The 24181-nt window shown below is 37.0% G+C and overlaps 1 protein-coding gene across 16 annotated transcripts in view; it reads right to left on the bottom strand.

The window, feature by feature from the left end:
• Nucleotides 1–24181, bottom strand: part of LOC114645898 (liprin-alpha-1-like) — a 177950-nt gene that overhangs the window by 6220 nt on the left and 147549 nt on the right. For 8 of the 16 annotated variants that reach the window (XM_028793808.2, XM_028793809.2, XM_051922100.1 and 5 more), the window contains 8 exons: nucleotides 23451–23532; nucleotides 21308–21508; nucleotides 11860–11922; nucleotides 10387–10413; nucleotides 9708–9883; nucleotides 8927–9024; nucleotides 5973–6148; nucleotides 1379–1447 (listed from right to left, as the gene is read on the bottom strand). In XM_028793808.2, coding sequence (XP_028649641.2) covers nucleotides 1379–1447; nucleotides 5973–6148; nucleotides 8927–9024; nucleotides 9708–9883; nucleotides 10387–10413; nucleotides 11860–11922; nucleotides 21308–21508; nucleotides 23451–23532 — 892 coding nt within the window. The remainder of the gene's footprint in view (nucleotides 1–1378; nucleotides 1448–5972; nucleotides 6149–8926; nucleotides 9025–9707; nucleotides 9884–10386; nucleotides 10414–11859; nucleotides 11923–21307; nucleotides 21509–23450; nucleotides 23533–24181) is intronic. The other 8 variants (XM_051922098.1, XM_051922099.1, XM_028793805.2 and 5 more) reach the window with 3 other exon arrangements.

The raw sequence follows: 24181 nt of genomic DNA, 5'->3' as shown, positions 1-24181 counted from the left end.
AAAAACCTAAAAGGTTGATTTGGCAAAACTTTTGTTAAAAGACAATTGCAAAAGTAAGTGTAAAAAAATAAAAAAAAAAAATCAACAAATACAAACAGGTGGTCCTGCCAAGTGAAATGGATGCAGACAAAAACGTACTGTTTGGTGGCTTAAGCAAAGGATATTGCTGGAGTGGTACAGTGTGGTGAAGGCACTCAAAAGTTCAAGTTCAGAAAATTGCACAGTTCCCAAAATAAAAAAAGAAGGGGTCAGATATCAAAGTCAACATGAAAAGGTGAGTCGCAGCCCACAATCCGAGTGTCATACGGAAGCGTATTAGGGCCACAGAAAAGGAAAAGAAAAATAGGGACATTATAGGGACACTGAAGAAAGCCGAAATGTTGACTTGAATCTCATTGTTTATTTTGTCATTAAAGTTGACAACAGTAAACTTCATCTTAAAATCGGTGTTTCATTTACTAGAGTTTCTCAAACTCCACTGTAACTAAAAGTAGCAGGGATGAATATAATGGGACAGGACCCAACCCAAAAAGTATGATCCTAGTAGTGGGCTAAAAAATTGACATCTTTTAAACACAAAATGTTCATGCTGAAGGAAACTAGAAATGTGTCCGAATATTCAGGTCTTAAAGGAAATGTTTTTTTGTATGAACTTGTATGTGGCCTGTGTATAATATGCGAGCCTATCCTTTTAATAGTATTACCCAGAATACTGTGCAGTTGACGTAAACAGGAATGATTGAAAAATCCACATGACTTGATGTTGTAAATCTGGTAGCAGCGCAGTGAACAAGCAAAAGTGTTTCGTTTTTTTTTTTACTATTTAAATGAATGGTTTATAGGAATAGGTTAGCTTTTCAAAGTGGGGGAAGCCTGTTTTACTTGAATAAAATACTATGTTATTTAGATAAATTAAAACTATCTTAATATACCTCACAAATGTGCAGAGGCATCGTAAGCAGTCTTTTTACTTGCATAGTGAAATTTTCAATTCAATATTATAGAGGGGAATTACTATTTTGGGTTAAAATATATCTAAAAATCACTGTGTGCTTTAAACATTCCCACATTATGACTTGCACTGTTCATACCATGACTGCATTTGAAAACTTGCCCTTGTATTACATCTTCAGAAAGTTAAAGTTATTTTCTTTTATTAAGATCCTTTTAAGTTTTACAGTACATGTTTCAAAGAGTAAGCAAAGCAAAACAATATCCCAAAAAAATAAAAGACTTGTCATTATTCTATCCATCACAGATGACTAATATACTGTAAAACTGGTTAAGTTATTCTGATTACTAGTAAGCTTCTCAGGAATAAAGTATGAAATTGTATTGGTATAAACACATCCTTTGTGCAACAATAGTTAGTGTTTACCTCATCAAGTCTTCTTTCCGTACCCAGGGCAAGAAGATTATTATATTCTCTCTCCAAAACAGATCGAGCCTATTAGAAACAAAGGAAAAATGATTTCAGATATCCCATAAATTTTACTTTAATGATATGATGATATTTACCGCTGGCAAATCTCCAAACCGATCTGTCTTGTCTTCTCCTTTTAACTTTCCCCATGACATATGAGAGTGTGCGGTCATAGCTAGTCTTCCCCTTTTTCATTTTCCTTAATGGTTCAAGTGGTGCGGGAAATTATTTGATTCTCTACCCAACACACAGTTAGGTCCAAAAATATTTGGACAGAGACAACTTTTTTCTAATTTTGGTTCTGTACATTACCACAATGAGTTTTAAATGAAACAACTCAGATGCAGTTGAAGTGCAGACTTTCAGCTTTAATTCAGTGGGGTGAACAAAACGATTGCATAAAAATGTGTGGCAACTAAAGCATTTTTTGAACACAATCCCTTCATTTCAGGAGCTCAAAAGTAATTGGACAATTGACTCAAAGGCTATTTCATGGGCAGGTGTGGGCAAGTCCGTCATTATGTCATTATCAATTAAGCAGATAAAAGGCATGGAGTTGATTTGAGGTGTGGTGCTTGCATGTGGAAGATTTTGCTGTGAACAGACAACATGCGGTCAAAAGAGCTCTCCATGCAGGTGAAAGAAGCCATCCTTAAGCTGCAAAAACAGAAAGAACCCATCCGAGAAATTGCTACAATATTACGAGTGGCAAAATCTACAGTTTGGTACATCCTGAGAAAGAAAGCAAGCACTGGTGAACTCAGCAACACAAAAAGACCTGGACATCCATGGAAGACAACAGTGGTGGATGATCGCAGAATCATTTCCATGGTGAAGAGAAACCCCTTCACAACAGCCAACCAAGTGAACGACACTCTCCAGGGGGTAGGCATATCGATATCCAAGTCTACCATAAAGAGAAGACTACATGAAAGTAAATACAGAGGCTGCACTGCAAGGTGCAAGCCACTCATAAGCCTCAAGAATAGAAAGGCTAGATTGAACTTTGCTAAAGAACATCTAAAAAAGCCAGCACAGTTCTGGAAAAACATTCTTTGGACAGATGAAACCAAGATCAGCCTCTACCAGAATGATGGCAAGAAAAAAGTATGGAGAAGGCATGGAACAGCTAATTATCCACAGCATACCACATCATCTGTAAAACAAGGTGGAGGCAGTGTGATGGCTTGGGCGTGCATGGCTGCCAGTGGCACTGGGACACTAGTGTTTATTGATGATGTGACACAGGACAGAAGCAGCCGAATGAATTATGAGGTGTTCAGAGACATACTGTCTGCTCAAATCCAGCTAAATACAGTCAAATTGATTGGGCGGTGTTTCATGACACAGATGGACAATGACCCAAAACATACAGCCAAAGCAACCCAGGAATTTATTAAAGCATAGAAGTGGAAAATTCTTGAATGGCCAAGTCAGTCACCTGATCTTAACCCAATTGAGCATGCATTTCACTTGTTGAAGACAAACTTCAGACAGAAAGGCCTACAAACAAACAGCAACTGAAAGCCGCTGCAGTAAAGGCCTGGCAGAGCATTTAAAAGGAGGAAACCCAGCATCTGGTGATGTCCATGAGTTCAAGACTTCAGGCTGTCATTGGCAGCAAATGGTTTTCAACCAAGTATTAGAAATGAACATTTTATTTCCAGTTATTTAATTTGTCCAATTACTTTTGAGCTCCTGAAATGAAGGGATTGTGGTAAAAAAATGCTTTAGTTGCCTCACATTTTTATGTAATTGTTTTGTTCACCCCACTGAATTAAAGCTGAAAGTCTGCACTTCGACTGCATCGGAGTTGTTTATTTAAAATTCATTGTGGTAATGTACAGAACCAAAATTAGAAAAACGTTGTCTCTGTCCAAATATTTATGGACCTATGTCCAACTGTTGTCCATTTTCTAAGCTTTGTGGTACTTGTGACAGGCACCTGACACATTTATCTCCAGATAGCTTAGAGGATTTCATCTGGCTATTGGAATTGCAAGGTTTGTCAGAGACAAGTATTTACAGACATGGATGAAAAATATAAGTACCCTTGCATTTTATCAAAATATTGCACCATTCCTCGAGAAAAGTATTGAAATTAAAAGATATTTTACCATCCATACAAGAATTTCTTTAGTTTCAACTGGAACAATATATAAATTGTTTATTCTGCAAAATGGCTAGACAAAATTATTTGAACACTTTGGAAGTCATGTGAAGTGTCGTGAAGTGACCTTTCAAGCAATGATTATTCACAGGTGTCTTCAATCTTATAATCACTCATTCAGTCAGTTCAAATGGAGAAAAGAACTCAACTGTTTTGTGTCACACTAAACATGGGAAAGAGAAGGAAAAGCAGGGAACTACCCGAGGAGCAAAGACAGATGCTAACAGTCAATTATGGTTAAAGTAAAAGGCAAAAAGACTGTCCTGAAAGAACTTGATGTTCCTTTGACCACTGTTGCCAATAGTATCAAGACGTTTAAGGCCCATGGGGACATTCCTGGACATGGATACACTAGGAAATCAGACTAGAATATTATTTCTCCACCATTCAGACACTCTTAAGAAAAATTTCAAAACCAGTCTAAGGTACCCTTCAACTTCAAGGTGACAACCATTTCAAGTCACACCATCTGTCACTGAATGAAAATGGGCTCCATCATAGAAGACCCAGAAAGATTCTACTTCTAAGTGAGAAACACAAACAAGCTGTTGTCAAAATGCATAATGACAAGACACAGTCCTTCTAAGAGATTGTCCTTTGGATAGACTAAACAAAACTTGATCTTTCTGGCCAATCACACCAACTCTGTGTTCACAGATTTTTAAATGAAGCATTCAAAGAAAAGAACACCATCCCTTACCTTGAAACATGGAGGCATAGTGGCGTTTTCATAATGCTTTTATGCTCATGTAAATCTGTGCATGGCACAATAAAATCAGAGCACTACCTGGGCATTTTGTGGTAAAACGTACAGCCTAATGTCAGAAAGCTGAGTCTCAGACACAGGTCAATAATCCTCCAGCTGGATGACCCGAAACATACCTCAAAAGCACCCAAGAATGGAGGAGAAGGAAACATTGGACCGTTACGAGGTGGCCTGCAAGAAGTCCTGATCTGAATCTCATTAAACATCTGTGGAAACAGCTGAAAGTCACAGCTGGAAGAAGGCGCCCATTAAACCTGATAAAACTGAAATAGAATGGCCAAACAACCAGTTGAGAAGTGTAAAAATGTTCCTCAGAGTTATAAAAAGTGCTTTATGGCAGCTACTGTCTCCAGTGACTGTGGTATAAAATATTATGATAAGGGTACCATTATTTTTGTCCATGAAGCTTTAATTTGCTGAATGAGTTAAAATAATATATTCGGTCATAAATCAAAAGTAAAGCTTCTGTGCTATTAAATGTGATATAAAGAATTGAGGATACCACATATTTGTCAGATTCAGGCAAAAAAAAAAAAAATTTTAGGAAAATGGTATCAATATTTTCAGCTATGTATGTACAGGGAGATTCACTCGAAAGAGGCCCCGAATATTCTGTAAAAAATGACGAAGCAATCTGAACGAAACAATGTGCAATGTGCTCCACAGTATATGGAGCTTCAAACAAGTCAGGATGTCCCTGCGTTGGAGCGATGAGTTAGGCACCGGACAGTGAGTTAACGGAAGGTTACTTCCGGCAAGATAGAGCAACGTGTCACACATGGTTAAGGAACATGGCATAAATGGAGTCCTCCTTTGGCAACAGGGTAATATTAAAGGGGCTTTGGCAACCACGGTCGCCGAATCTGACACCACCAGACTTCATCCTTTGGGGTATGCTCAAAAAAAACGTCCATCAGAACAAGCCTCGCACTGTGGAAGATTTGAAGGAAAACATCCAACGTGAAATTGCTAATGTTCACCACTCTTTGGTATGTTCCTCCCATGTTTCTCCTCATGCACTTTTGATATGAATACATATTAACTAAACATATGTTTAAAGTTGCACATTGACATTAATGCAATTAAGCATAAACAAAAAAAAAACCCAAAACAATATTGCACACAAAGTAATGGCTTACACCATACTAGATTAAGCTCTGAATATTGCCTTGTATAAAATTATCATCCTTTACTAAAAATAAGGAAAACAAAGTAAATCCGACTTTGCTTGTATATATTTAGCAATAACCAGAAATTTAAAAAGACCAAATTAACAACTGTTCCATTTTACACATCATACATACATTTTGAAAAAAGTATAGTCATTCTCAAAGGAAACAAACAATTTAAAATAACTATCAGAAAAAAAATCTAGTAGCTTTACAGAACTGTAGCTGATAGGTTATGCTTTAAAGTCACAAATGTTTTAACCAGTTTTATCCTTTGTAAGCAAATCATACAATTTACCACTGAAGTATCTCTAATTTGTAGCAAATTGTATTAGAATCTGCATTCTTGTTATATAGTTACAACACCCATTTTTTCTAGATAGATATTTTCATGAAGACGGTCTCCAGTGTCCTTGTACAAAGACAGAATACTTGTTACCATACCTGTGTGTTTTGCGTGGGTATTTGCAATAACAATGCTAATGCATTGTGATCAAAAGTTTCATCTAAGCCAATAAGTGCACCATGGACTCCACTTTCCAGCAGGTTGTTTGCAAACTCCTTAAGACCAATTGATTGTATCCAACGAGTGACTCTGTCATTGCTCCAAACTAAAACATCTAGAAGGTGAACATATTCAAATTTTTAAATTACAAAACTAATAAAAGAGCAAGGTACTTTAAATAAGATCATCATAAAAAATATGCACCTTTTTAATTTTCAATAAATCAATATTTAAATTTTATCAATATTTTAACCTGTCTCCAACACTACAGTTTGTGTTAAAGCGATTTAAAAATTTTTATGTACACTATACAGACTGAACAGCATTACCATATGGGACTTAAATTCCATATAGTTCAAACTAGAAAAGTAATTAAGTCACCTGTGAGAAGTAGGCTTATTAAACCAAGGAAGAATTAAACAGATAACAAAAGGGATCTGAAAATCAAAAAGAACTGTCAATATGGTCTTCGAAGAAGATCTGTCCATGTCTTGAGAATACTGGTGGTAAGGTGGAAAGGCACAGGTTTATAGGGTAGTTGAATAACTTTGGAACCAGGGTGGGTACCATTTGAACCAGAGGGGCACTGATGTATTTAAAATAAGAATATTTAGTTAGTTATGGCCTATTGGAATAGGTAATGATGGGTGGGAAGTTTAGAATAGTTTAAATTGTAAAGTATTAGAGTATGTAAGGTACTGAACATTGATATTGATCAAACATAAAATACAGCATGGAAACTAAAGATAATAGTTAATGGGACATAATCAATACAAGATTATAAACTGCTTGTCTCAATATTGATGTATGCAATTATGAAAAGACAGCAAAGACTGAAACGTTTACTTCAAATGGGGGATGAGACGCATCTTAGTGAAGGAAAAAGTGGTTGGGACAGCTCTAGAAACAACTTGGTGACATGCCTGGTGAAGACTATAACAGTCAAAATGTGTTCCTAACCTGCATCAATTTAAACCCTAACAAATGTAGGCCGGCTACCATAACATGTATTACAAAAAAATAAATTGACCCTATTATGATAAACATATGAAATCTAGCTAACACAGGTTTAGATGGGAGAAGTTACTTCATAAAATTTTTGAATATTAATGAAATGTATTAGATCATGAGAGCATAAAAACAGAATTAGGGTTATAGGGTAAGAACCTTTTTATGGAATTACATGGTGTTAAAACTGCAGCTCTTTACGTCCCAATCTCAACAAAACTATTTTCTGATCACTGGAACCCTAAGAACCCAATACCCACCCTCCTCTCTTCTTCTGTCAGGACATAGATGCAGCATTTTACAATTACACCTTCATTCTCTGTACTGACTAACATAATAAGAGACGTTTAACACCACCCTTTTGCAAATGTATAATGCAACTATGAAGTCTCATCTGGCATACAATGTGCAATTCTGATCTCCATATTATAAAAATCACACAAGGACAACACCAAAGAAGGGCTACTAGACTGACTGCAGGCCTGCAGTTTATTGACCCAGAGGAAATATCAAAATAGATGAATATTTACATTTCAAGCTGCACAAAATTAGGGGACACGACAGTGTTCCAAATCAGGAATAGTTAGTATTATGTATGCTATCTCTTACTTTAAAATGATATCTTCAACAGGAAGACAAAAATACAGAAGAAACGTCTGTTTTGTACCAACTGATATTTGGACTTCAGTTTTTACACATTCACAACAACATAATTTGAACAATGTAATTCAATGTAATTTAATTTTTATTTGGTTTTATTCTTGAATAAAAGCACACTTGTTTTGTTATACATTTTGTGAAAGTGTTGTGACAGATGGCCGGGACGCCCCTTCACCACATCTGCCAGGGGGACAACGGTGGGAAGCCCAGTATCTCCTCCTGGATGCTAGATGGCAGCCTCCCTGGGTTGCAGCGGTGCCTCAGACTCCCCCAGGGCTTCATGGGGGTTGGAGTTCTATGCAGCTCTGTGGGGTTCCGTGGGGTTCTGCAGGCTCCGCCAGGGGGTGCTGCAACAGGAATGGCTGGCCCCTTTTGGCTACTGGTTTCGACTTACCCGAAAGTGGAGCCGGATGTCGATAACCACCTGGAGCACTTCCGGGTACCCAATAAAAGGGAGCCAGCGACCACCACTCAGCGGCCAGAGTCGGGTGGAGGAAGACAAAGTTGCCTTGGAGGAGTGGTGGTGCCAGAGAGGAAAGAGAAGTGCTTTGTTACTTGTGTGCTTGGGACTGTGTTGTGTCTGTGGGTATGGGAAAGGCGTAGCCCACAGACAAAGAAAAATAAAAGTCTGTTTATTTTACACGTGCCTCCTGTGTTGGGTCGGGCGATATACAGCGTCCATTCTTAGTGTTTATTTGAAAATTGGGCTTCAGTCTTTACACATTCTACACTTCATGTCAACATTATGTCGTTATTACTGTAAGATAAAAATGTTTGTTTTAGTTATGTGTACAACATTTCTTGCTTTATTTTTCTTATTTCATTGTACCTTCACAAAGATCATTGTACACTGACACTGAGCACACATGAAATGTATGTACTGTATTTCAAATAACAATATATCATTACCTATATAATTCCTTACAACTTTGCTAGATAAAATCTTCAGAGTAGAAATTCATGCTGGGGATGATAAATAGAGAGGGTTACTGTGTCAGGAAGAGCATACAGCTGGCTGAGTGGGGGGGAAGAATGAGTGCAGGCTGAGTGCCACTAATTGACACATTTGCAAAACAAAAGCAGTTATCGGTAGGTAATTGGTGAGGTGATAAGGACATACGAGTTTCCTTGCGTGTATGTCAGGAAAAATAGGTTTATCCGGGACAATGAAATATTTCTAGGTATTCGAGTGTTAAGAAACAAAGCCTGTGCAAAATTAATTTACCTTTAACTTCATCTTGACAATCTTCTCTTCTCCTTTCAAGTTCCTTTCTATCATAATTTAACCTTCGTAGACACATTATTCCACACTGGAAACTATTTCTGTTATGATAAAAATTTGTAAGTAAAATGAAAATACAGATCATAAAAGTAATATGAATTTAAAAATAGTGTCCAGTCAGAAAGAGGCAAAAAAAAGAAAAAACTTTCCCTTCAAAAATGTAATTAAAAGAGACAAATGCCAACACTAGCTTCACATGAAAACACAATTCAAAATAACCTTAATGCTATGAAAGAAAAAAACAGCCGAGTTCCTTTTATACTAGATGTTGTAATTTTGATTGTTAACATATTTTCAATAATTTTCTTATTTTCTCATTTTCAGTAATCAGTAATTTTTTTAGAGTACTTTTTTTAATCTTTGTCTTCAAACTTTAGAAAAAAAAAAACAACATGAACCATCAATATTTCTGGACAGCTATTGTCAGGATTGGTGTAATTTTTTTAACAGGAAGCTTGAGGACTAAAGCATCTTCTTGAATATTTAATGCTTTTGATTATAATAAGCTGCTAGTGAAGCAACAGAGTTTGAAAAGTTATTAAAAATCTGTTATTAGGAAATGGGAACTTCATCACTTGGTATGGGAGCTCTTAACTTATTTTTTGCCTGGAATTTTAAATGCATTATTTCATCTAACCATCAGCCTTAAAAGGTAGGTTGAAAGATATGTATTATCTGCCAACTCCAAAATCCTTTAAAACCCTTTACAGAAACTAGCACTTGCCTATGAAAGCTGTCAACCATTTTAAGCTGTCCACGCAAGTCTTTCTTTGTCAGATGGTCCAGCATCCGGGCATCAACAAGGCATTCCATGAAGTAGCTTCTGTACTGAGGCAGCCCTAAGCTGGGTAGCCATTCATTCCCTATCCATTCATGGTTCATATCACCATATGCCAGGGTCTAGAGTAAAGAATTGCAAGAGAAGATCTAACTCATGGATTTGTTTTGGGTAAAATTACATAACACATCTTAAATGAGGCAATTATTTTGCTGTTTATATAAAAATAAGCTCCTTCAAGATGAATTAAGAACAACAATTAACATCTTCTTTACATGTTGCCATATGTTAAGAGGTCACACTTTTGTATGTTCATTTAAAGATCTACGAATGACATAATGTTAAACACCATTAGAAAGACAATAAATATCTGGAGTTGATCAGGATGTTCCAGGAAGATCAACTTTTAGAAAACTAACACTCTCTTCATATACACAATGCTAAATAAACAAAAGTATAAGCTTAAACATTTACATGCTAAAATGTGTAAAGCCTTAGAAATGAATCTGCTACAGGTAGTGGCTGACCACTAACTCCAAGTACAGTTACTACGCTCTGTCAGACTGTCACTCACCAAGAAGAATGAAAAGGAAAACAGATTGATATCATATAGAAAAATGCAAACCTGGGCCCAGCTGCCCTCGTCATCCTCCTGATGTTAGCATTGTTAGATGTGCAAAGAAGAGATATTAAAGACTGTTAGTTGATAAGTAATGAACATGAACAATACACTACAGGCACAACAAACAGCACTAGCAATAAAAAGCGGTTAAACAAATATGCTATGTAATTCACTATTTTCTGCTATGCTCACCCATCATAAAAATGAAAATCAATGAGGCATACTACATTCTCTGGAAATTAACATGATGTAACGTGCTTCAAGATGCAAAAGGCATGCCCTAAACATCTACTGCATCATTCACATATTCTACTAAAAACAAACAGGGACAATTAAGTACAGTAATCCCTCGCTATATCGCACTTCGCCTTTCGCGGCTTCACTCCATCGCGGATTTTATATGTAAGCATATTTAAATATATATCGCGGATTTTTCGCTGCTTCGCGGGTTTCTGCGGACAATGGGTCTTTTAATTTCTGGTACATGCTTCCTCAGTTGGTTTGCCCAGTTGATTTCATACAAGGGATGCTATTGGCAGATGGCTGAGAAGCTACCCAGCTTACTTTTCTCTGTCTCTCTTGCACTGACTTTCTCTGATCCTGACGTAGGGGGTGTGAGCAGGGGGGCTGTTCGCACACCTAGACGATACGGACGCTCGTCTAAAAATGTTGAAAGATTATCTTCACGTTGCTATCTTTTGTGCAGCTGCTTCCTGAAACGACATGCTGCACGGTGCTTCGCATACTTAAAAGCTCGAAGGGCACGTATTGATTTTTGATTGAAAAACAAACTGTCTCTCTCTCTCTCTTTGTCTGCTCCTGACGGAGGGGGTGTGAGCTGCCGCCTTCAACAGCTTTGTGCCGCGGTGCTTCGCATACTTAAAAGCAGCCCTATTGATTTGTTTGCTTTCCTCTGTCTTTCTGACAGACTCTGCTCCTGACGCGCACTCCTTTGAAGAGGAAAATATGTTTGCATTCTTTTAATTGTGAGACGGAACTGTCATCTCTGTCTTGTCATGGAGCACAGTTTAAACTTTTGAAAAACAGACAAATGTTTGTTTGCAGTGTTTGAATAACGTTCCTGTCTCTCTACAACCTCCTGTGTTTCTGCGCAAATATAAAAATAATCACATAAACATATGGTTTGTACTTCGCGGATTTTCTTATTTCGCGGGTGGCTCTGGAACGCAACCCCCGCGATGGAGGAGGGATTACTGTACAGCAAACTAAGAAGGGCTCTTATTGCTTAAAATAATTTTATTCATGTTCATTACAACATAACTGGAAAACTAACAGGCTAACATTACTATGTGTTTAAAAAAAAAAAAATAAATAATATGGGGCAATTATGCATTAAAAACCAACCACCACAACCAAACAAAGGAAACAAAGTAAAGTGACACATGCAAGGCAAGGCAAAGAGGTGGTTAGAATAAAAAGAAAAGAAAAAAAGGCAGAAAAAAACCCAAAACTAACCGTCTGAGGTGTGGCTGCAAGATTTTCCATCTCTTCATGCGTAACCCAAACATTTCCAGTGGACTAATCACAACACCCAGTGTGAGTTTTACATATATAATATTTAAGGGGGGGGGGGAGGGAGGGAAAAAAAGCGGAATATTTAAGCACAAGAGATGTTAATTTGCAGCAAGCTTTTAATATGAAGTATTTCAAATATATAGTATAATTTTAGGCATACATATCATGCTAAGAGTTTTGTTTTTTAGGTATATGAAAATCACATGCACATCCTTGCGTGAATGTAGTGCTTTGGTTAAAGACAGAATTTAAAAGAACAGATTATGATCAATACACAAAATGTGCATTTTACCCATAACAACAGTACCCATTGTAGACAAATCTGCATTCATATCACTTGAACAAACTACCTCTGTTTGAAAATATCAAAGACTTCATTTTAACAAGACATTTAAATTGAGGGCATGGGAATACAGAGAATGGGAATACTATGTCATTTTTTAACCATTTATATAATATTACTGACTGAAATTGTGGGTGTAATCAATTTGCTCTTGCTATCAAAGTTGACATGTCAAGCTACATTTAAACACAAAACATGCTCATATTTCTGTTACCCACCCCTGAAAGATTTCAGCTTACTTGATTCTTGTACAGAAGATGAATAGATTTCATGTGCTACATGACTGCTGTTAACTTATTCAGCATTATCTATCTTAGGTTAATCATAAAAGTTAAAGCAAAACTGCTACTGGAAATCTTTACAATTATTTTATGTCAAATTCCTCCAAATGTAGCAGATACATACTGTATTTTACCAAGTGGGTTATTATAATTCACCCAAGTGCCTCTGCATACAAGATACGACTTTATAATTGGACAGAAAAAACGTGCGTACTTTTTCTGTTACAAGCACTATTTTTCTACAACAAAACAAAAACAAAACTTGATGTAAACTTAAATTTTGATACCAATTAATCAAATAATTTCCATAATATTTCAGTCAACTGTAGTAAGAATATTAAGCACATAAACATACAATATAAATAACACAATATAGTAATACTAAGCAGATAAAACTACATATACTTGATGGGGTAGTTCAAAAGGTTTAAACAAAGTCACATATGCCAGACATATAAGAATGTCTCATTACTGTACTGCAGGCAATAAAGATGACAACTACACTTACCTACACAAACTGAAGCATTATGCATAAATAAAAACATGTTACACAAAGGGGGGAAAAGTTTTTGAGTAGTGACATTACATGGGACCATGTTATTCTTTCTACTTCCTGAAGTCTCCTTAAAAAGATCTCTAACATCACACAATCACCTAGAAATCAAACTCATGCAAGTACCCAACTGAAAAATCTATGCTCTAAACAATAAAAATAGTGGTTTGAAAAAAAGGAGCTGAAAAAAAGCTTTTTTGAAGTGAGATGTTTGTTACTAAGAGACTCATTACGTATCAGTAGGTGGGATTCCACTCAAAGAAGGCAGATGTATACTACTTATCATGACAGTTGCATACAGTCATATGAAAAAGTTTGGGAACCCCTCTAAATTCTTTGGATTTTGGTTAATCATTGGCTGAGCTTTCAAAGTAGCAACTTCCTTTTAATATATGACTTGCCTTATGGAAACAGTAGTATTTCAGCAGTGACACCATGCCTCATAAAATAAGACAGGCGCACAAATTTGGGCACCCCAACAGAGATATTACATCAATACTTAGTTGAGCCTAGTTTTGCAAATATAACAGTCAGGGGACTGTGACGGCCATTCCAGAACATTGTACTTCTTCCTCTGCATGAATGTCTTTGTAGATTTCGAACTGTGTTTTCGGTCATTGTCTTGTTGGAATATCCAGCCCCTGTGTAACTTCAACGTTGTGAGTGATGCTTGAACATTATCCTGAAAAATCTGTTGATACTGGGTTGAATTCATCCAACTCTCGACTTTAACGAGGGCCCCAGTCCCTGAACTAGCCACACAGCCCAACAGCATGATGGAACCTCCACCAAATTTGACAGTAGGTGTTTTTCTTGGAATGCAGTGTTCTTCTTCCACCATGCAAAGTGCTTTTTGTTATGACCAAATAACTCAATTTTTGTCTCATCAGTCCAAAGCACTTTGTTCCAAAATGAATCTGGCTTGTCTAAATGAGCATTTGCATACAACAAGCGACTGTTTGTGGCGTGAGTGCAGAAAGGGCTTCTTTCTCATCACCCTGCCATACAGATGTTCTTTGTGCAAATTGCTCTGAATTGTAGAACGATGTACAGATACACCATCTGCAGCAAGATGTTCTTGCAGGTCTTTGGAGGTGATCTGTGGGTTGTCTGTAACCATTCTCACAATCCTGTGTATATGCCGCTCCTGTATTTTTCTTGGCCTGCCAGACCAGAGTTTAACAGCAACTGTGCCTGTGGCCTTCCATTTCCTGATTAAATTCCTTACAGTTGAAACTGACAGTTTAAACCTCTGAGATAGCTTTTTGTAGCCTTTCCCTAAATCATGATACTGAACAATCTTTGTTTTCAGATCTTTTGAGAGTTGCTTTGAGGATCCCATGCTGTCGCTCTTCAGAGGAGAGTCAAAGGGAAGCATAACTTGCAACTGACCACCTTAAATACTTTTTCTCATGATTGGACACACCTGTCTATGAAGTTCAAGGCTTAATGAACTAATCCAACCAATTTGGTGTTGCAAGTAATCAGCACTGAGCAGTTACATGCATTCAAATCAGCACAATTACAAGGGGACCCAAATTTTTGTACAGCCAGTTTTTCACATTTGATTTAATTTCATACAACTAAATACTGCTTCACTAAAAATCTTTGTTCGTAAAACACCCCAGTACTCAGATGTTCCTAATGTTATCTTTTTTGTTGAAAGTAGAGTCAATTATGATACAGGCAGAGAGAGGTTCCCAAACTTTTTCATATGACTGTATGTTGCTATGATAATTCTGATTCTTTATCTGATAAAAAAAGTAAAATTGCCACACAGGAATTTTTAAATGGTAATCAAACTGTACACAAACCATACACATCATGCTAAAAGAATGATCATGACTGGCAGGCAGTGATCACGAGGCTATGAAAAACCTATTAAACCCATTGTCACGCATCAGCAGAAACATACATGACTTCCAATAATACCAAGTAATCATTACAGTATCACAACTGGGTTCCAATTTCTACCACATTTAAACCAATGCACTCAGTTTGGAGGTTTGAAACTTTCTAACAGTCTCCTCTGTTGAAAATATTTCACTATCGCTCAAAGATGACATTATGAGGGAATTTCTTATTATGAGGACCCCATAAATATTGCTGCATGAAGCAGTAAAAATATGTTAAGAAGGCTGCACCCACCATAATGAATTACACTCAAAATAAAAGTCTTACATTCGTATGTTGGTGGTTAATGGATTATGAAAGAGAAACATTAATGTGAAATTTCATTTAGAAAATAATCCTATTCACACTGAATTTAGGTGAATAGGATTATTGAACTTTGTTGGGCAAAATGGCCTTTTCATGTATTATTTTCTAAGGTTCTAACCTTATTGTCATAAAAGTCTTACTTGCTTTATCAGGAAGTTCGATATCTTTATTCATCTTACCAACATATTGACTCCACTTCAATATTTAACTAATACTTGGAGCATAACATTTTAATTTGTAAAACACTCAGCCAGTGAGAGTCCATATACTGAAAAAACAGAACTTCTGTGACTAGATGATCCGTCCATACCTCGCTGGCACAGACACCATGCGTATTTAGTTTGTGCCTAAGCATATTTTCCATATCTTCAAAAAGGTTACCATTGTAAGACTAAAACAGTTTGTTAGGCTTTTGGTGGTAATTTCTCTGTAGAAAAGAACAGGATGACAGAGTTGAAGAAAACCAGGCTGCCACCTCTCCACCTACACCTACATAGGATGCGCCATTGAGTGACTAAACTATTATATAGGGAAACCTATATTTGGGAGCTTGCTTTTCAGAGTTTCACTTTTAACAAAAGGATGTTAATCAAAATGAAGGCAACCTCTCTTTACAGGCTCATTCCAAACCAAAAAGGTGCTTAAAAAAAGAACATTTAAGTTTTTAAGAGCAGCTAAACTCTTACTCTGCAAAACACAGACGTACACCTATTGGAAATCACTGACCTGTACTAGGAAAAAAAGATTCTGATCCATACAGAATATGCTAGATCATTCCTTAAAAAGTAGCTGCATGTATCTCTTCAATGTCTTTCATTTCAGAATGGTAAGCACTCACTTTGGAATCAGGAAGCCTATTTGCCCTGTTTGGAACTACTAAGCTGACCCATTCCCTTGGGAGTCAAGAACTATCGATTCTGTATTCAGCCACTGTTTACTTTGTACGCATAGTTCAAGTATTATAAAAATCCAACACTCTTTCGTATACATACAGTACTGCTACTGGATAGATTACAAAACAAGAAAATCTCAAGTGCTACACCATACTTGCCAGAAAAATTAAGAATGGTGAGGGCTGGGAGTCCCTTACCAGATTTATATCTATGCCATTAGGCACACATCCTCCTTTCAAACTAGTGCTGCATTAACCCTACAAGTCTAATATCATTGCTCCACCATTCCTAGTTGTTCCTTTCACTTCTCTGAAAGTCAAACCAGCTCTCTAGCATTGGTCCTCTTGGCTCTTATGCTGAGATGTGACTTCAGGCTGAAAGACATATTGTAGCTACAGCTGCTCATTCTTTCAATAGCATCTCCTCTGATGTAGGAGAAAATGTGGTCTGCCTTGTGTTTTCTTAAGTCTATGGCCATCTCCTTGGTTTTTCTGACATTATGGATGAGATTATTTTCCTGGCACCATAGAGTTAGTAGGTAGTTCTCACCTCTGTAAGCTGCATTATCTCTGTTGGTGATCAGGCCTAGGAGTATAGTGTCATCAGCAAATTGAATGATGAAGTTGGAGCAGTGTTTGGCTTAGCACATTACCCTTTGGAATGCCTGTATTCAGAGTCTGCATGTAGGATGCGATGCTGCCAGTCTGTAGATGCTGTGGTTTATTCTTTAGGAAGTCCAAAATGCAGTGGCAGAAGGCCGAGCTAAGCCTGAAACTGAGGAGTTTGTGTGACGATGTGGGTTCAGCTCCGTGCTCCCATCGGCTGTTAGGGAGCCCTTGAACCCTACACCGTCAGTAATGTCACCGATGAGCTAGACAGTGAGGCAATAACAATGAGCAAGGGGATGGTGTTACAAAGTGCAAAGTGCTTTTATTAAAAGATATCAAAAACAGTGTCCAAATCAAGTGCAGTGCATTCAACAGTCTTCATTAAATAAATAATCCATTAAAATGAATGTGTGGAGGTTAAAAACCAACAAATAGAAAAATCCTCTAAAAACAACGAGGTAAAATGTCACAGGAAGCAATCTATTAAAATCACTAAGCCCGGTGTCCTTTGTTACTCTGGCGGCTCCCCTGCTACTTCTGTCTGGGCTACTCAACAGGTGAGACGCTCTCATTTCAGCTGACCTTCTGCCTACTCCTCCTGCTACTGTTGTCAGACTTGCTTCACTGATCCTTGGCTCCGGTCGGCTCCTCCAGACAACGACTTGGGACTTCCTCCCACGGCCAAGGCTCTCACGTGGAGGACACCATATCCCATGTCCAGTCTGCCGCTGCCATCCACGGCATCATGCGGAGAGTCACTCGTCTCCCGGTCACTCCCGTCCTTCCCGTAACAAACTCTGTGGGAGTGACAACCACTACTATGCCCTGGGTGTTGGCCTAACCTCAGGCTGTCTGCTCAGCTGCCGCGAGCCTGCTTTCGCTCGCTCACTCACTCGCACCAGCGGACGCTCTCTCTCTCTATTGCTTGCTTGCTTCCTGCTTTCTTTCGCCACCTCCCGTTCTCTTTCCTTTTTCTTTTTTTCCCTAACCGTCTCAGGCTTCTCTATATATGCAGAGAGGATATAGCAGCTGCAGCCCATTAGCCACAGGAACAATCACAGATGTGGGCAGTCTCTCACCTGTGCACTTAGGTGAGAAACGCCCACACCACAGATTACCCTGAGACGCTACAGCCACCACTCCTCCTCACTAGGCCGCGAGCGTGGTGATTATTCATTTAAAAACGAACTGGCCTTTGCTAAAGGAGCTGTGGACCCATAACACCACAGTTTGGTAGTCAGCTTTGATGGTACAACAGTGTTAAATGTGGAGATGTGTAAGAGATATATCCTATGTATCAGGGTGGTATGAAGTGCAAGAGAGAGGATATCCCCTGTGGATTAGTTATGATGATGTGCAAACTAGAGGTGATTAAGACTGTCCGGAATATTCAGCTTAATTTGTTCCAGCACATATTAAATAGGCCTAGATCTGACAACACTCAGATCTAAGGATCATCTCCTGCTATGAACATATTAGGTAGTTTGGTCCTGATATGGTGCTAGTAAACAGTGCTCTCACAGGTACAGTGTAACTGACAATTGGGATATTTCCCAGCAAGGCTAAACCATGAAGCAAGGATCAGCTGAAAAGAGGGGCCAATCAATTACAGTCTACTGTTCTTTAGGCACACACCCATGCTCACTGAAACCAAGCAGGCATTAAAAGTACAGTCAATCTAAACATGCCTTTTGGGAATTGGAAAGCAGCTGGGACAACCACAGAAAGTCCCCAACCCCATATAATAAATATTACATAAAAAGACATTGGTGAGGGAACATGCATCAAAGCTATGCTCCTGAGGATGTAACCAATGAACCAATGTAATTATATAATCATACTGTATTTTATTAAATCATTCAAATAATAAAGAAAATAAGAAAATAATAAGGAATAGCAGCAAATGAAAACTCCACTGTCCTACAATAAAATGCTTTTTATAAAAGACATTAACCACAAGTTTGTGAGGTAAGAAGAACTAGGGGTAAGATCCTTGCAAATAAGCTAGAATTGCCCACAGCACTGCAAACAGGCAAGGTGTAGGCCAAGTGTGTCATTGTTAGCTTAGCAGACATATTAACCCAGAAGTAAATGTGTCTTCTGTATCATGCATTGTTCTGCAAAAAAATGTATTCAATATTTTTCATCAAAAATTTTTGAATTATTCATCCAATAGAGGGCAGTGTTTGTTAATATAAAGATGCAGAAAATATTTAGTAAGAGATGAACATAAACAAGAGATACTATATACCTCTATTCCACTGGTTTTTAATAGTCTGTTCTACACATTGGACACCTCACAAAAATTTACAGTGGTATGTCAAATGAAACTTAGGCTTTACTGTTATTTTCATTACATTACAATGAATTAAACAAAATTATACATTTAAAAAAATGCCAATTATCTGTAGGTAATTTATCTTCACCTACTAAACAGCTTTCATTTCGTTCTTGTGTCTTCACTGAAGAGCTTGTTTTAAAGAAATTCCATTAAAAACACACAATTTTATAATTTCTACTCTAAAATGTTTTAATCATTTTAGAATCTGGCACAATCACAAACTGATGCAACTGTTCTTTAATGTTAAATACTATAACATTTTCTTAGCTCGGCAAATCCTGAGAAGGGTTGCAGTGGACTGAAGCCTCTCCCAGAAAATAGAGGACACATGACAGGAAAAATGCCCTGGACAGGGCACCAGTTCACCACAGGGGAACACATTCACACACCTCATACACACCAGAGTCAATTTAGCATCCCCAATCCACCTAACCTTCATGTCTGTATAGTGGGAGGAAACCAGAGCACCACAAGCAGGGGTCTCCAACCCTCTCTCACCCCCCACCACCGAGCTACTTTTACAAAATGAAAATGGCCGAGATTAACTCATGTTTTCTAACGTTTATTCTCATAGCTTATTTCAACCCAAACAAACTGAATAAGCTTGTTTTGCCTGAACGTTTACAAAATGTTGGTGTCCACAACTGACATTTTGCATTAAAACATCACAAAAAATATTTAGTTCACCTGCAAGTGCATTTTGTATGTCTGTATGCATTTTCTAGTGTATCTCAGACTACTGAATTAAAACATGAATGCTGTCAAAACAAAACAATGCGATTCCAAATACACCGATATTACTTATTCATTTGTCATTTTGTTACATGTCCAGTTGCATGTCTGATGTGTTTTTTAGTTAGTCAGATGACTGGCACTGAATGGAGTCAACAAGAGAGGCAGGCGTATGGTGGAGTGTAGCCACTTAGGTTCACTCTTATGGAGTCATTTAAATGTTCATCTCTCAGTCTTGTTCTGAACTTTGATTTCATGACATTCATGTTAGAAAAGGCAGACTCACAGAGGTATGTAGACCCAAACAAAGCACAGATTTTCAGAACTGCTTGGTGAAGATTGTTATAGTTATCTGGCTCTACTAAGCTACAGAAATGCTGAGAATGCTGTTGAGACTTTAACTGCACATTATTTTGAAGGTTTACTAATATATAAATATATAAAATCCAATGTGTCTGCTTTTCACGAGAGAACTACTTAACGGATTTAGATTGGGTTTTTTTCTATAATTTGCTTGAATATTCCGGTCGATTTTGCGACTTCTCTCATTTCGCTATGTATCATAGTTCGCTTGCCGCACTGATTAATTTGTGCGAATCCGAGAAACACACAGCTGGGCCGAGGGGAGGGGCCGGCCTCACTCCCTAGCCAGCTTCGGGGTGTGTTCCTTAACTCCACTTAGCTAGTAAACGAGAGAACAATTGAATTCAACTCTGTTTGATATTTAAAATAAAGTGTTACTTAGGTCTTGATGAGTTTGAGTCTGGATATATCTCTTAAGTGTATGCCACATTGAAAAGACAGATTGCAATTCAGACTGTTCATCGTGATATGATTTTTTGGAACTATCACCCACCCCTAATTTGACTAATCAAGTTTTCAAATTTATGGAGGATTCATCAACCCTTTGGCGAGCTAATAGGAAAGGGGTTGTGAGCTACTGGTAGCTTGCGAACGTCGTGTTGGAGACCCCTGACCTAGAAGAAACCAAAGCAGACAAGGGAAGAACATGTAAACTCCACACAGGGAGGAGGTGGGAAGTGAACCCTGGATTTCTTACTGTGAGAAATAAATGCAGTACTGTATTTAAACAGAAATATACACGAGTAATAAAATTTTTAACCTATAAAAAGACATCAATAGACCCTATATTTATATGATATTCATTTATTTTGTTTGCACACAAATCTTTTTTTCTCAGAATTTATTCCAAAGTTAATCTCTCAGTTTTTAAATTTTGATTAAAAGCAAAAGAAACCACTTAAATCACATAAATCATTACAAATAAATGAAAGGAGACACATGAATGTGATGTCAGTATTATAATATAGGCCCAGGCCTGACATTATCTGCAAACTGAAGCAATAAAAAAAAAAAAATAATGTTTATTATTCAATTCTGAACAGGTTAATCTTACCGTTCTTGATGTTGGAGGAGCTGAGGGACTAGTTAAAGACATGATCTCTTGAATTGCAAGACGCAGTTTTAACCTGTGAAGGGGATTGCTAATTCCAATTTCACGTTGTATTTCTGTATCAGACAACGCTGACATTATAGCACCACTTTTGACATTGGCTCTGCAAGCTGCCACATACCAGGCTGGCATTCCAACCCAGAGCTAGAAAAAGAAATTTTTTTTGCATATGTTTGTTACATTGCATATAATATTTTACACTCTCAAAGATTAGCAACATGAATACAATAATTATTATGTTAGCAGGATTTATTAAACAAATGCAAACTACATACTATAATATAACCACCCAAAGTTTATTAGATGTTATCTCAGTTTATATATTTTGGCTAGCTGCCGCCTTAATACCGATGTTCTATCCAGTGGTCTTAGGCATCCATAAAATGAGTCTCAGCATTCAAATCTAAATAGAACTAGAGCTACTAATCACTCTGTTAGTCTTTACTGTAGTACTAGGGTGTTGTACCGTGTTAGCCATTATGAATATAGAGAAAAGCCAAGCAAAATGACACCTTTTATTGGCTAACTAAAAAGATTACAATATGTAAGCTTTCGAGGCAACTCAGGCCCCTTCAGGCAATAAAAGGTGTCATTTTGCTTGGCTTAGTCTTTACTGAAAAAGTAAAGCTTGGTAATCACTATGAGCTACTAGTAATATTCTTCTATTCTGGATAAAAGGTTGAGGGCTCTTCTGTTACATTGCCATCTAAAATGCCTGCTCATCGAAAGCAATACTAGTGATACTAGGATTCATTCTGGTTATCATACTTGAGCTTGTTCAGATGTGGATTTCACCATGTACTTATACTGCGAATCTGAGCTTGTACAGGTCTCAGCATTACTTAAAATTTCTATACTACTTTTACTAGTTAAAGGAATACTCCATCCAAAAATACATTTATTAATATATCAATGACCCCTTGTAGTAATGGCTGAGAATTTTTAATCTTGTGTGTTCACGCAGAGCTCTCCCTTGGTACTCTTTAGACAAGTTACTGTTTGCAAATGAAAATTCATTACTTTTTTTTTTTTTTTTTTAAAGAATATTCTAATTGTCAGAAATTATGTCAGCTTGTAGATGGATCTAGTTTATCCTAATATGCTGTCTCTTTATGACTACTGTGTGATGCAATGAATTGATTTAGACCACGTTACAGGTTATTTCATTAAATCAGGGTTATTTGCTGAAATACTTTGGTTTGTTAAACACAACAAAGCAAATCTCACTGACAAACTGTGCATCAATAACTTATGTGAAAGCTGAACATTGTATTGGCTGAGTCAATACAATGTCAGTTTTCAAAGAATTCACCTATGGGTTTATAGAGTTTCCAATTTAATAGATAAAATAACTGATTTCCACAAGGAGAGCCATTACATCATTCCTCCTTTTTTATTCTATAAACACATTGGGAGGGACATTGACAAGAGGAAAAGAGTTTCCTTAGTTTCTTGGTTGAGCACCTCAGCAAGATGTTAAGCACTGAAACTTTAAAAATAAATAAATAAAAAAAAAAAAAATGTTCAGTGCGCCATCTTTTTTTAAATAAAAAAACAAACAACACATTCAGATTTTCATCTATTTTAACTGTAATAGTATTTGGTTTAATTTCTGTTTAGTTTTAGTTTTTCACTCAGCATTTAGTTTAATTTCTATTTTGCTTTACAAAAAGTGTTGTAGCCGTTATTCTATTTATTTAAGATAATAACTGTGACTTAGTCCATTATCCCTGACTGTGGACCCTTCAGTGGTTTATATTCCTTCCATACCATTTCTGATTATTCCTTGGTCCTTTTCAATAAGATTTCTCACTGTTAACTTCAAAAACAACCCTAATGTGTTGTTCCTCATCAAAGGAGTGATTCAGGCCAAACTTTTCATGTCAGCCTGTCTCAATAAAACACAGAATACCGATATATTCCTGATATTCCATTCCAATTTGTTTGAATATTCAGTGTAAATTACTAACCTCAGAGATTTTATGGAACTTAAAAGGTTCCATATTATACTACTGTATTCTAAATAGACAAGAGTTAAAATAAGCAAAATATTATTTAAATAAGAAAACAGCTTATTGATATTTACCTCTAGCCACACCACTACTGTGGGGCCATCCCACTGCGCAAATGGTAAGCCTTGCCTACGAGCTTCTTCAAGCAGTTCATGTCTATAAAATGAATAAAATTAAATACATTTAATATATACATATGCACAATTACATAATATATATGTATATATACACACACGCACACACACACACACACACATACAGTACATATACATACATACACACACAAAACAATGCAATGTTGCAGTGATGGAGCTTCTAATAACTCAAAAAGAGCAATGAAAAAAGTATAAGGAACACTGGGAAAGGTAGTAGTACAAGGACATACTCGTTAATTGTTTATATCTTTTGTAAAATATTAAGCATCTTAACATTTGAGACAAACAACTTTCTTCCATAGCTTCAGGGTTAGTATATATGAGTAAAGTGACAGCTTTGCATAAGAGCACCAACTAGAAACACCAGCACCAAGAATAAGAAACAGTTTAAAAACATAACATTGATTTAATGCTAAAACTGCATTAATATGCAAGAATACAAAGTCTATAGAAATTAATCTCTCTTGGATTTTTTTTTTTTTTTTTTTACATTGTTTTGTGTGGCACTGTAAACTTAATAGCCTTTTATATGGTGTCAAGCTGAAAGGGTTTAAATTGTTTGCATTTAGGTATTTTCAAGTGAACGAAAAAGGTGAAATTTCCCAAAAAATAAATAAATAAATAAACAAACTGTATAATGGTCCATGGTG

The sequence above is a fragment of the Erpetoichthys calabaricus genome, chromosome 2, assembly GCF_900747795.2.
Source record: "Erpetoichthys calabaricus chromosome 2, fErpCal1.3, whole genome shotgun sequence".
Classification (NCBI taxonomy): Eukaryota; Metazoa; Chordata; class Cladistia; order Polypteriformes; family Polypteridae; genus Erpetoichthys; species Erpetoichthys calabaricus.
This window is presented reverse-complemented; position numbering and strand designations above follow the sequence as displayed.